The sequence below is a fragment of the Nothobranchius furzeri genome, chromosome 12 (genome assembly GCF_043380555.1).
Source record: "Nothobranchius furzeri strain GRZ-AD chromosome 12, NfurGRZ-RIMD1, whole genome shotgun sequence".
Classification (NCBI taxonomy): Eukaryota; Metazoa; Chordata; class Actinopteri; order Cyprinodontiformes; family Nothobranchiidae; genus Nothobranchius; species Nothobranchius furzeri.
Window position 1 is genome coordinate 37,630,130 of NC_091752.1, and position 14,671 is coordinate 37,644,800.

At 40.0% G+C, this 14,671-nt stretch overlaps 1 protein-coding gene across 1 annotated transcript; it reads left to right on the plus strand.

Annotated features, from left to right (window-relative positions):
* The first annotated feature begins 9,718 nt into the window (after positions 1–9,718).
* On the plus strand, positions 9,719–12,998 carry etaa1b (ETAA1 activator of ATR kinase b). Its single transcript, XM_015945012.3, has 6 exons — positions 9,719–10,010; positions 10,583–10,705; positions 10,796–10,860; positions 11,008–11,117; positions 11,213–12,570; positions 12,654–12,998. The coding sequence occupies exons 1-6, from the start codon at positions 9,878–9,880 to the stop codon at positions 12,764–12,766; spliced, it is 1,902 nt and encodes a 633-aa protein (XP_015800498.3). The 5' UTR covers positions 9,719–9,877; the 3' UTR covers positions 12,767–12,998.
* Positions 12,999–14,671: the final 1,673 nt, after the last annotated feature.

Below are 14,671 nucleotides of genomic sequence, written 5' to 3' on the forward strand. Positions count from 1 at the left end.
TGGTATGTATGTACGTATGTACATGTGTGGGTATCTATGTATCCATGCGTATGTGTATATATTTGTGTGTGTATGCGCATATATTTACGTGTGTATATATATATATATATATATATATATATATTTATACATATCGTTATTTCTACTATTATTATTTATTTACTTTCCTTCTTTTCTCTTTTTTAAGTCTGTTATAACTTTCTAACTCTGCCAACTTATTTGTTATCGGCTGTGTTGTAGGAGGACCTGCTCGAAAACGAGATGTTACATCTCAAGCAGTTTATCCTTCTGAAAAACATAAGTTAAATAAATAATAAATAAATAAAACTGTTTATTTGGACATATGTATTTGTTAGCCATGAAAATGTAGTTAAAGGGTTGTAAGAAATGACTAATACATGGCAGAGTGGTTCTCTGAGTGGAAAAAAGCGGACAGAAGGCACAAGAAGATTGTACGGAGTCACAGGGCGCCTAAGTCACACCCATCTACTTTTGGACCTCGGAAGAATGAAAAAGTCAATGGTGCTAAAACGCGCTATTCTAATTCCATTTGTTATGTGCCATGGATTTCAAATATGATGTCTGTGATTTTTAAAGACATATTTTGATACCTAGAACTCGCTAATTTTCGAACGGGGGGAAACGCTATTTTAGGTTTAGTGTGAAAACAAGGAGTACAAATGCGCTTCACGAAAGTGACATCATCGAACCAGAAACAGAGAAAAACAGAGGGAAAATGGCTGTAAGTTCAGCAAACTTCAAATCCTTTCTTCAGGAGGAAAGAACCACCATAAATCTGTGACTGGCGTGGTCAAAACACCCATCATTAGTTTTCATTTAAATAATTTTCATTGTTGTGCACACGCATAAACTGGCCCAAGAACCACTTCCTTGTCTGGGGACAGTGTGTCAATCTTTCACACCTATAAAACATCTGAAACGGTCTAAAATAATAGCTGTCTCATTTTAACCTGACTGCAAAGCGTGCTGGACTTACTTTTACTTACTTCAGGAGAAATATCACCAGGACGCTGCACCATCTTCTCGTGCCTTCTCCCAGTTTGAAGTCTGCTTTCTGTCATTTATTAGTCATTTCTTTTAAACCTTTCACTACGTTTTCATGGCTCGCAAACACATATGTCTAAATAAACAGTTTTAAATTATTAAAAATTAAATGTAGGTCTATCTTTTATAACTACAGGATCCCGAGATACTCTATTTTTCCACAGAAAAACAGATTCGTTCCGTCAACACAAATTTAGACTAATTCCAAAGGAAACTCATATTTCCCAGCTTCCACCCAGCATTCAAACACACCATGTACACACAAATCAGTCAGGTGTGAAAATAGTCTCAAAAGGATTTTTGTACAGTTACACACAAAAATGTAAACGCAAGTTACAACTCAAGAGTTACAAACACAAATCTAGATACACACACACACACAAATTTAGACACACACGCACAGATCTTTTGAAACTTTTCCCCCCATATTAGAAAACCAGGAATATTTGGAGCGAGTGAATGGGAAACAGAACAGATGGACTAGTTAGGAAACAAGAATTCAGAACAATACAAAACCAGAAGAAATTAAAGTCAACAAAGAACCACAGCACACGCCATCATGCACAATGCTCCAAAATACGCACACACATACACATGCATGCACACAGGCATACATCCACAAACACACACATGCACACACAAGCACATGTGCACACACTCACACACACACACACACACACACACACACACACACACACACACACAAACACAGAGACATAGACACACACACACATGCACACACACACATAAACATACACACATGTGCACACACACACTCACACACACTCTCTCTCACACACACACGAATATGCACATGCACACAGACATACACATGCATGCGCACATGCTCGCACACACACACAAACACTCATGCACACACACACACACACTCTCACACACACACACAAATATGCACATGCACACAGACATACACATGCACGCACACATGCACACACACACACACACACACACACACACACACACACACACACACACACAAGCACACGTACACACACACAAACACACTCATGCTATTACAGTATGAACAATCTATCTGATTTGTAACATAAACCCCAAAAACGCAGCTTAATTTAAATGAACGTGTTTTGTCATCTGCTGCAAACACAACACCTTTGGAGCAATTCTAAAACTGTTATAGGTCAGGTTTGTTTCCCTCCTCATCAACTCCTTCCACCTCCTGCTCCTCCTTTCACTTCACCTTGCATCCTGCCCCTCCAGAGAGGAGGTCACATGCTGCAGATCTGCTATGTGCCATCTGGCTGACTTCCTGTCATACATACCCCAGGAGAGAGCAGCTCTGCAGGGTACATGAGTGGAGACCCCCCCCCCCCTCCCCACACACACTTCTTTCCCCTCCACCTCATCTAGAGCACTGCACACCTGAGTAGAAAAGGTGGGAGGAACACACAGAGAGCAAAACAAAGCAGCAGAGGACTGCAGGAGAGAAAGACACAAAGACCAAAGTGGAAAAGGACTAAAAAAATCTGAAAACTGTGCAAACTTCAAATCAAGCTGTTACTCATCCCATGTGATTCGGGTTCTGATGGGAGTAACAAATTACATTTTTCTAAAAAGCACAAAGACTAAATTTTATGTTATTATATATGCTAGAAAACCTAAACAAATTGGAAACAGCAGTTTCCTACTTTCCCTTTAATCAGTGAGGATTGTGAACATAGTTTTGTTGTTGTTGTTGTTGTTGTTGTTTTTTTTTTTGCAGCTTACATTAATGCTGAAATTTCAGAAGCATCGTTAGAGGAATTGTGGTTGAACTCCCCTCTCAGCTTTCTCACCTCGGTCACACGTCCCCATCTGAGACGAGGCGTTCCATTAGAACTGGATGAAAACGCACACGTACCAGATTAATCTTAATGTCCTGCCCATGGTCGTGCATATTCATATAAATATAACATGACTGCCGCTCACATTTGAATTTATTGGTTTTCCTCCTCTGCAAATTAGGGGGAGTCCAATTGATGAATATTTTAGCACATGTGCACTCTGCGGGACATTTATCATCGGCTTTGCTATTATAAACAGAATAAATGAGCAGCCAAAGTAGGCTGCTGCCAGCGTGCCGAGCACAGACACCCCGCCCCGCTTTGCACTCATGGTTTTAAAGTTAATTTCTGCCATTCTATAAAATTCCCCTTCTTTGGTTTTTCCTTTAAACGTTACCTGATCTGACCCAAATGGATCAGGTCATCTTAATGCAATAATTTTCCCAGATTATGGAGATTTTGACAGAAAGGCTTGTACTTCAACCCCTAAAGCAGCGCTGCAGTGAAGACAACCTCACGTTGAATCTATGTTAAGTGAAGCCCTGAGGGGGTCGAGACAGAGGTTAATTGGTTCTATTAAAGTTATGTTATTCAATAAGAGATATTAAGTTTTGGAGGTTAGCCTAATATAAAAAAGGAGGGAATTATACAAATAAAAGGTACTGGGTAACTCAGAGATTCTGTTTCTGTTTCAGAAAGATTTTATCTGTCAGTCAACAGTTGGACTAGTTCTGTTTTTCTAACATAGATATAAAGAGAGCAGCATTGAAGGAATAGTTTAGTTATTCTAGCCTCCTGAGAGCTTTAATTCTCGTGTGAAAACATGAGCTTCCCAGAACTTTGAACTGTTGTTCACAATTAGACGTTTTACTTTTGAAATTTTATCTCTGAAAGTAATTGAAAATGTAAAAAAAAATATCTACAACAATTGTTCAAAAACTGTTGTTTGAAGACTTGTGTTTCCCTGTTTCTAATGTTCCAATAATCTCAAATTGCTAAGCAAAAGGGAAAATGTGGACCAAACCAAAGTCGTAAACGGTCAGAGCATTCTCAGTTTGGAGATTCCGGGAGGAATTCTCTGAGAAAAAGACCCCGATTGGACTCAAGATCAAATTTCTGTCAACTAAAACAACTCAAAGCCACCGGGCCCCGATTCTGGTCCTACGTGACCTCTACTATTCATGTTTTAGATGTTTCTCTGCTTCAGCACACCTGGTTTAAATAAATGAGTTGTTATCAGGCTCTTCCAGAACGTAATTTAACCAGTGAATCAGCCATGATGGAGCAGGAGAGTATCTAAAACATGCAGGATAGTTTCCCTCAAGGGCCATTAGACATTATCAAAGCTCAGAAATTGTATGACTGAATGTCAATACTGATTTTTACTCGACAGAACTTAAAGGTGTATGAAGTAAGAATGACATCATGTGGTCAAATGTGGGTACTGCAGTCCATGTATCAAAACAAATGAGTCCACCGAGCAACGGTTGTTAGTTACGGATCAGCAGCAGAGGATTCTAGGTGATAAGCAAAGACGCTAATATCCAGTTGAAAATAGAAGCTTGAGACATTTTTACAGCCAACTATTTGTTTCTAATTCACCATTAGCGACATTGGCTCAACGTTAGTCTCTAGCCTTCTTTACTCAATATTACAGTAAAACAAAAAAGATGCTGTGGCTTCTTACAGGTACAAGAAATTACTTCCGGGTCACTCCTGTTTACTGGCTAACATTCTTTCCACAAACCTGCTGCCCCTTTTCTGGATGGTGTCGAATTACAAATGCAACAGCGATTGCTGACGCAACTTATGACTGGCTCTGGAGCCAGGAAGTATGGAGGCAGGACGTCCCTCGTCAGCCTTTTTAAAAGGAGAAACACTGACAACCTCCCAGTCAGCTGAGAAGGAAATCTGTTTGAATGTAACCTTCCTTCCAACAGGATGGAGAAGTTGGACTGTTTGGGGATTTTTTTTCACTAGAAATCTTACGTATTGCACCTTTAAACCAAAGTTGCCTGCAAACAGTCAACGTCACATGGACGTGCAGATCATGTCTTTATTGAGTCCGGTGAACAAGAACAAGATTTTGCTTCTAGACCTGCAGAAAAGGGACACACAACAATACAACAACAGCAAGCTATCACTGTGTCAGCCTGATGAGGAAATATAAAATCAACATTGTTTTACTGAACAATCACACAATAATAAATCACAGTGCATTAAGTGTCAACCACAGCCTTAAGACATGTGTTGAACGTGCCCAAGTCCATACTTATGAGAGCACCATGTGAGCACCTGTGTGTGTACACGCGCTTGTTTATGTAAGGTTTCTCTATAGGAGTGTCCAATAGAGAGTGTGAGGGGCCACAGCTCTACCCCCAAAGAAGTGTGGGAGATGGAGGGAGCTCCAAGTCCCAGAGATCCAGGAGCTGCCCCAGAGCACAGGGACCCCAAGGAGGCCGCGACCAGAAAAGCCCCTGCCCCTCAAAATTAAATGAATAAAGATTTGTGACCCTCTGCCTAAACATTATTCATGTAAAAAAAGTATATTATAAAGCATTTATAAAAACTATTTTCATAAAGGATGTTAGCTCTTGTTGTTTTTAGGTTTTGTTAGTTAGCCTTGGCGATCATCTGTAGATCTGCAGTGGGATCCCAGTCCCAGCTTTGGGAAGCAGTAGCTCAGTTCAAGTGACAACAAATCTTTCCTGATGACTTTGCCTAATCTCAGCTTGACAACAGTGCAAATGGAAGCTTTTCAGCATTTCTTTTTCCTCATATGACCAAAAAAAAGCTTCTGAGAATATTCTCAGACAGACGCCAGATCACCTTGGGCTGTGTCTAACCACAAAAGAATCCATCTGATCTGAGTATGCAGAACCACACAGTTTTTTTCCCTAAATGTTTTCATTCTCAGTCCCGGATTTTGGCTGATATTGTGAAATGGGTGAAATCCCAGCTTGGTGAAGCTGGCATACTAACCCAGCATGCTGGATCTCTTCCACATCAAAGAGCTCTGCCACATGCTAACTGTCATCCACTAGGCAACGCAAACCCAAAGGGGGTCTGACAGAATGGGTGGGGGATGTGTGAGAATATGTGGTACAATAAACATTGGGAAAGACCCTTTACATACAAACACTGGACTCCTTGGAGATATGGCACCAGAGGCCATGAGAGGTGATTATTATTTATGCAGACACTTTTCTGAGTCGCGCTTACGCTGTGTCTTGACTCACACAACTGGCAGCTGCCCAGAGTGAACCATCCCTGTGATCCACAGCAATGATGAGCCTCCCCTACTGAACACACACACACACACACACACACACACACACACACACACACACACACACACACACACACACACACACACACACACACACACACACACACACAAACACACGTCCTTGTTCTCATTGCTGTCTACGCCTGGTAGATCCCCCGGCATGTTCGCTCCTCCTTCATAAACACTAGCAGCTGCTTGGGCAATTAGCCATTAGCTCTTTACTTTTTACTATAATACCCAGTCCTCAGAAATCCCCACAACTAGCTCCTTAATTGCCTCTAAACAACCCAGGCATAACCAATAAATAGAAGAAGGGGGTAGGTAGTTAGGTGATAAGGCTGAGATAGGAACAGATTCATGCTAAAGTGTTCTTCCACTGTCCGCCTTGTGCAGCCTTTGGCTTTTATTTCCTGCCTTGACACGGTTGTGGAAAGCTTCTAGAGGAGGGGAAAGATAGAAAAACACAAGGCAGTGTGATGGCTCATATTCAAATTCAACCTGACACATCCATGCCCTTTATTCTGTAGTCTAACTATCACTTGTGAGGAACGCTAACATTCAGTGTGACAGAGGGTGTTACAGTGACTTTTCGTGGGGCAGGCGACGTAGCCCCCGGCTGTGGATTCTTGCTGCAGCGTGATATGACACAGCTCGCTTCATGGAGCAATAGGGATAGCCTCCAGATTAGCTGCATTAATGGAGAGGCATAAAATGTAGCTAACTGTTGATTAAATCACTGTTACATTCATTCTGGCGGTTCCAGTTAACCTCTTTAACATTGACGCCAGCTACGCCAATAACATGACAATGGCCTTTGGGCATAAATGTGCAGTTTTAGTGTCCCACAATAGACATATCTATTCAAAGGAAAAGGGAAAAAAGGGTAAAAAGCAGGTACTATATTTAATAATGACACGGATGAAATTATTTTACTCTATTTGCTAATATTTTAGCATTTTTTTCCCTTCTGACTCTAATAAAAAATAGAAATTATTTAAGTCATTGTTGTTGTCCTTGCAGACATTTTAACACTTGTTTAATTAAAGAGTTAGAATTCTTTGTCTCTTTTCTACTTTTTGTTTTTGCTGTTCAGTTTTTATAATTTTTTTCTATCTTTATTTCATTTTTTTTATAAATGAACATATTTTATTATCAGTCTACACATTTTTAATGGTACTTTCTGCAAATGTGAAATATTGATAAAGAATTATTTGTTTTGGATAATTAAACTTATTTAAATTATTTACTGCAGAGAATTTTTTTTTCTAATCAACAAATGAGAAACAATGTGCTTTAAATGAAAGATGAAATGTGTGTTTTATTGTCATGGGTTACAAAACAGCTGATGTGCATAAAACATGAATTGGACTTTGAGTAACCTACAGAGAATCACAGCTGATCGGCTTCTCATATGAAACTGTTTACAAAGAAACATTAAGTATAGTCAAGCTCAGTAATGCGGCCTCAGTGTTTGTGTGTGTGTGTGTGTGTGTGTGTGTGTGTGTGTGTGTGTGTGTGTGTGTGTGTGTGTGTGTGTGTGTGTGTGTTCATTGTAAAATAGATTTACTGCATTTTACATTATATCGGTAAAACATTGTTTATAATACCTGCATTCAGTCTTGACTGACTTTGATTACTGTTTTTTGTTTAGCGCATGCACACACACACACACACACACACACACACACACACACACACACACACACACACACACACACACACACACACACAAACAGTGCTGAGGAAGAATACAAGCACCATCTAGTGCTTTCTACAGGAAATTGCTCTGCTGAATGTTAAAAAATCAGCTGAAAGCTCTTTTTTCAGAACATGTAAAAACAAAAAGTTAGATCAATTAAGTAATTAAACCAAATGAAAACAGTAAGAGGATAGTTGTATCATTTTATATCCTTAGTCTGAATTCTTTCCAGCACAGGAAAACAGTTTCAGTGACAATTTCATCTAACTTTCTCAATGATTAAACACTTAAGAAAAATCTGATTTCGTCACAGAAATATACATTACATTCTGCTTGACTACAGACGCGAGCTAGCCTGGTGAGCCAGACTAAATAATTATAATGTTTAACTTTGCAAAGCAAGAGTTCGGTCTGCTTCACTGGGCTAGACATCAGCAGCTGGAGAGAAAAATCACTGTGTGCACCAGCGTTAAGCACTCAGTTAAGTAAATAAAAGCTGCTTCTCACAAATTAGAAAAACTAGGTTACATCCATCATTCATTAAAATTACAGTATTTTTGTTTTTTTGTCTTTGTGTCTTATTTAATGATAATAAAAGAGAATTGGAAAAAGTAGGGATTCACAAGACAAAAATAAATAAATAAATAAAACAAAAAGAGTTTACATGCATTTATTATTCAATGTTTCTATTGAAATATATAAATTAGGAGTGCACTGATGGCAGTTTTTGGCCAATCGTCAATCACCGATCTTGAAAAATACCCGAGATCAGGACCGATAGATCGGTGTCCTCAATATAATCGAATATATCATGTAAAAATTTTCACTAATTAAATTTATTACAGGCGTTTGATTTAAATGATAATGTGTAATTTTGTTAAATGCATACTGTCTATATGTTTATTTATCCAGTATTCAGCATGTTTCTGTGTTTTCTCTGCTTCAACACACCTGACTTCAGTTAGCAGGTGATTAACAGGCTTCTGCAGAACTTGATGAGCTGCTGAACAGATGAATCAAGTGTGTTGGATTAGGGAAACAAATGATAACGATACATAGGGACAGAGGACTCCAAAGCGCTTTACACTACAGTGTATCATTCATCCGTTCACACACTGATGGTGAACAACTAAACATGCTAGATATAGATATTGGTCCACGGAGTTGAATATCACTGATTAGCAAATGCTTTTATTCAAAACTATTTTCAGTTGTAACCTGACACGCATGATTTGGGACTGTAGGAGGAAACTGATGTAGGTTACCCAGAAAAAACCCACGTGTGCACAGGGAGGACATGCAAACTCCATGCAGAAAGGCTGCAGTCGGGTTTTGAACCTGCAACGTTCTTACTGAGGCAACGTTGCTACCAAATACTCGTGTGTACCTGTTTAGTTTTTAACACAAAAACTATGGTTTCCAAAGGAAGGAGGACTAATGCAGAGAGTGGTCCTACAGGAAGAAGCAGGTACAGAAGATGGATGAATGAATGAATGAATGAATGAATGAATGAATGAATGAATGAATGAATGAATGAATGAATGAATGAATGAAAAAGAAAACAACATTAAAACAAGAAATATTCGGAGACGTGAAACATTTTAAACTGCAGATTTTTACATAAACTCATGCAAAACTGAACATTAAAATACATTGTTCTGGATTTAGTAATGAAACCAAAGCAGAAATAAGAAAAATATTTTCTTCACATCTCACCTGAATTCCTTCTAGACTTTTTCCAAGTTTATCCAACATTCATAGCAGTCTAAATGATGCTCAAATAAAATAAATACAAATAAAAAGATTGAGATTCACTTTTTGCCTTCGAGAAACCTGACCGGCAGCCGTAGTTTGTGACGTCACCAACAAAACAACATGGCTGCTTGATTTGAACGACAGAGCAAACAGCAAAGAACGCTTTTGTGACTATATAAAAACAGTTTTGTGGTTTTAAGCCAACAGTTTGTCTCAAAGTTGTTAACAGATGTATGCCAAACGAAGCAGCTTCGGCTTTAGTGAGTCATGTCCGGTTCTGCTCGAAGCCCGGAGTTCTCTGAGCTGTGGAGGAATCATCTTTGTAAAGTGGAGAGTAACAAAAGTCAGGACAGGAGGACGGAGCAGAAGATCCCTGGAATAACATCGCATCAGTGTCGCGGTGAGATGGAAAGGAGTTTAGTTAAAACGGGTCACTCTAAAAGAACGATGACTGAACCATGACGGCAGTAATGTGATTAGTTACCTCAGATCTTTACACCACTAAAATGATTCAGTACGTTTAACCTGAAAGTGTCCATGTTTTATTGATAAAATAGATTCCAAAGCCCTGGGCAGATTTTAAACTAAAAGCATCCCTCTCTAACGGTGTTTAACTCCAGCTAAAGCAGAGTGTTTAATCCTTCATGACGGTACATACACGTTTAGGGTAAATCCTCTTAAACTTCATCAGCATGGCAGTAATTCAGAGTTATTTCAAATCTGGAGAGGATAGTTCATGCTTCAAAACCCAAACTGAGATAATGAAGTTATTGTTCTTGTTATGATTGTCCTAAAGTTTGGACTTTGCTTGAGCAGAAATGTTCTGGTTGAATCCGAAGACAGAGAAACCCCAAACTACGTGTTGCTGTGCAATATCATTCCTTTTAACTGCACATCAGTGTCCACGTCCTCCGCCGTATGATGGTATCCTCTCAGCATCGTTGTGGAGCTTGACCTCTGTTTGTTGAGCAGATTTGCTGAGTCCGAGGCTCCGAGGCTGCAGCAGATATCCAGGCCTTAATAATGGAGATTCTCCAGGAGATGTCGAAGCTTCTCAGGATATTATCTGGGATTCCACATCCCCCACTCAGACAGGTAAAAACACACACCTGACAGAACTTTCTCTTTGTTGGGTATTATTCTTATGAGATGCTGATGAGGACAGTCTGACGTGTCCTTTTGCAGGATCTGGACACAGGAACACCCGAGTTGTAGAAATATCTGACCTGGTTAACCGCATCATCCCAAAGGTCAGTGTTTCCTTCATCTTCCTACACATGAAAGTCATCATCAGCTTCAGTTACCCTTTCATTCAACTGAAATGAAAAGCAGTTTGGTTCATCGTTTCTGTGTTTGACTCAAATAATTCATAATAACTGTGTTTGTGTGTTTTCTAGAACATAAAACAAAAAAGAACTGAATCCCCTTTTTTCCACTGGATTGATGATGGTACCATCGCTAGCACACCTGAGATTCCAAAATCAAGAGTCAGGAAGAGATCTTCTCGGTCTGTAATTGAACAAACTCTGCCTTTTTACTGATTCTTGTTACTTTTTATTGATTGTCTCACTGTTGTGTTCCTCTGTTTGTTTAACGTTGTAGACGGAGTCGTGTGGAGGACCTCGTGAAACTGGCTAAACAGTTAGATCAAAACATGCAACAAGATGACGAGCCTTCAGAACAACTGAGGGGAATCGACAACAACCTTCCTGTAATTGTAGACACTACTGAAGCTAAGCTGGTGACATCGTCGTTGAACAATGGGAAGGATCTAAAGTGTCCGTCTCCATCAGATCGGGTGGAGGCGGAGCTACACGCTCTGTTTGACTGCTCCACTCAGGGAGTCAGTGGCAGGTTAAGTGAAAGTTCTGTCTGCTCACAAGAAGTAAAGAGCCAGACTGCGACTGTAAGTTCTGTTAAAGGCCAGCTCTCAGAGGAGACTGGGTCAGCCGTACATCCTGTGGAACAAAAAGAAACGAACCATCACAGCACTAATTACTGTGCAGACTTTGACGATGACTGGGACAACGACGACTTACTCAACGACTCGTTCGTTCTAGCCCTCACCCAAAACCCATATGCTAATCCTAGGAACACTATTCAGTCAGATTCTCAGAGAAACACCGACTTCTCTTCTGTTTCCAAACCAACTACAGAAACAGACTCCGCACATAAACCTGAAGACAAAATCTGCAAGATGAGCTGCAGTGCATTACAGGAACTGTGTCCCAAACCAAAAACTACCAACCGAAGCACTTTCAAGCTAGAGTCCAACCTTCACTTCAAGCCCACATTTTCCACGGAGGGCCCAAAGTCCAACTTTACTGAAATACAACCGGAATCAAAGATGACTGGTGAGAGCCTCGCTGGTCTGAAGCCATTTCCCACTTCACTCCACAAAGTCTCTAACGATCAAGTTGGGACGTCCGCTGTTAAAGACCATTTATGGGATGACAGGGATGATGACGCTCTTCTCTACCAGATATGTGACAGCGTGGAGCAGATCTCCAACGGTCAGTCAAAGGAAGTGGGTCTGGACAACGGCAGGAAAGAGCAAGACATAACTGTAGTCAGGCGACAGAAAAGCACCAAGCCTGTGACCGTAGACACAACAACATGGGCAAAGAATTCAGGTATCGGTGCTAACCGGCGATCATCTGGTGGCTTTGTTCGTTCTAACTCACTACCGGGAACTAGTTGTGGCACTAACTACCAAGGATGGAACGTTCCCATGAAAGGTGCCAACAGCAAATCTGGAATTTCTCAAAGCTTCCCGGAAAGTCATGTCAACCTGTGCACATTCAACCAAAGCAGGGATTTCTCTGGAACTTTCCAGGCTGGGAGCAATAATGTGGAAGTGAAACCACATGCATTGATTGTCAGAGAGCCCTCGAACTCCAAGTCCCATCATGCAACATTCAAGAGAAATGTGTCAGACTCAGCAATCATAAGCAGCAAAGGTAAGAAGACCAACGGACTGAGTCATTGAACCAAATGCAATGTTTTACATCAGCTTTTCCTACTTTTCCGTGTTTGTGTCCAGTCTTTATCTCCGGCCAGACCACAGGGAAGTGCTCTGCAGCCGAGATCGAGAGGAAGAAGCAAGAGGCTTTGGCCAGGAGACGTCTGAGGATGCAGAATACCTCTAAACCATGACGAGCTTCCTTCTGACAGAAACATCGGGTCTCATTACACCTGGCAAGCCGTAGCACAACTCCTTCTTTCAAAAATGGTTTGTTACGTGTTATTTAGGATTGTATTTAGTACTTGAATGTTTACTTGGTTTTCTGCACCTGAAACTGGTGATTCCAGTTTAAACAGCTGCTGGACATGTTTGCTGCTCATGTAAAATAAAAAGAAGCACATTTAGCCACATGTGCTTTCAGTTTAGTGGTTTAAATGACTGTTTCACACAAATCTGAAGGATAAGTTACCTAAACCAGGCATGTTTAATGTTAGATTTACAGGATTATTCAGAAAATTGTTCAAATTTAAATGTTTTCTCTGTTTTTCTGAAGTTTATAATGCAGTTTTCACATAGAAAAATAAAATAATCTGGTATATCTTGTATACTGGAAGTGTTAAAATGTGCCGTAGTAGCCAGAGAAACACAAAGTGCCTGATAATGTTACACCAATAAAAATAAATGAAAGTTTAAATCCAAATGAGAACGTACTTCATTTGAAGGAGAATTTTTTTTTAAGTGTAACAATCATTAAAGATTTGAGAATAAATTATCTTTTTACGTTCTATTTTGCACAAGTTAGAAACAAACGTTCTACAAAAACTGCGTTACAGTGAAGTGCTGCTCTGATTTATTTTTTGTTCCTGTTCTTTTCAAACTATGTTAATTCATCAATAAAACTAGCTTCAATAAGCATTCACGTTCATCATTTGTTATTTATTGTCAGCCAAATTGGGAACGATCATCTTGAAGCTATATATTCAAAAGTTTTGATCATCTGTTTTGTGGAGTTCAGGGAGTTCCTCTTTGAGAAGTAGAAGTACAGATGACCGGTTTGTTTCTTGTTGTTGCTGTTTCCTATAAAACTCATCATTCAAAACAGGATGTGTCTAACAACTCTGCTGAGGACATTCTCATGTTGGCTGCTTCTGAAGCGATTTCCTCATTAGTAAAACAATGCTCCAGTTTACAAATTATGCTGTTAGAGCATTTTGAAAGAGGGACAAATGTTTAAAGATGTGTCTAGAGTCCCTCAGAGGCCAACTATATGTTAATACATTTGCAGTGGTCTCTAGTACGAATGATTGCCTTGGAAGTCGTACTTTGGGGAAAAAGCTTTGGCATGCCTGTTTGAGGACGTAGAAATCAGCTGGAAGAGAAAGTGGCGGAACAGGACAGGATTTAGACTCATTTCCTGATCTTTGCACGTCTCTCCTCTGATTGGATAACAGTAATGCAACTTTACCAGTAAGACTGTTTGCTCTGCAATGTTGACGTTTTATTTCCACACACAACACAGGCCTGGAAGAGTTCTGCTGTGTGGCGGAGTTGCTAATGCTAATGGTTAGCTTCCACTAACCAAGACGTTCTCTGCAGTTTCCTGGACGCTAAATCAACAACGACCTTCTTCGCGAGTCAGGATGGGTGACGTAGATCTGTCGGGATTTTCCAAAGCGATCGGTTTTTCATATATTTTCCATCCGAAGCTAACGCAGGAGATAAGTGTAGAAGTTAAATGCAAAAATAATAAGTAAAAAGTGGTCAGAATTTGTTGTTATTGTCATTCCTCAGCAGAATATTTAAAGGCTTAAATCTGAACCTGCATGTGCAGTAAAATAAAAGCTTCTCTTGTCCTCCAGCAGCAAATACTCCAGTGCCCTGCTGAGAGTGATGATAACCTCGAAGTTAGCTATGAGGAATCTGCCTGCTGAGAGGTCAGGAAAGACACGCAGCCAGTATAAACACACGTGGAGAGATAAGTTATTGCAGGGTTGTAGAAAAAAATCACAAGGTACATAAATGGATTTACCGCAGAAGCGTCTGATTTTTACATTGCAGATTCAGAGGACAACAGGCCTTTAAAGATCTTCTCAGGT

What these genes read in the sequence shown, in the direction of transcription:
- etaa1b (XM_015945012.3), top strand. Translation starts at nt 9,878, where the DNA reads ATGTCCGGTTCTGCTCGAAGCCCGGAGTTCTCTGAGCTGTGGAGGAAT. An exon ending in CACATCCCCCACTCAGACAG is followed by an intron (nt 10,706 to 10,795) that starts GTAAAAACACAC and finishes GTCCTTTTGCAG; the next exon opens with GATCTGGACACAGGAACACC. An exon ending in AGCAATCATAAGCAGCAAAG is followed by an intron (nt 12,571 to 12,653) that starts GTAAGAAGACCA and finishes GTTTGTGTCCAG; the next exon opens with TCTTTATCTCCGGCCAGACC.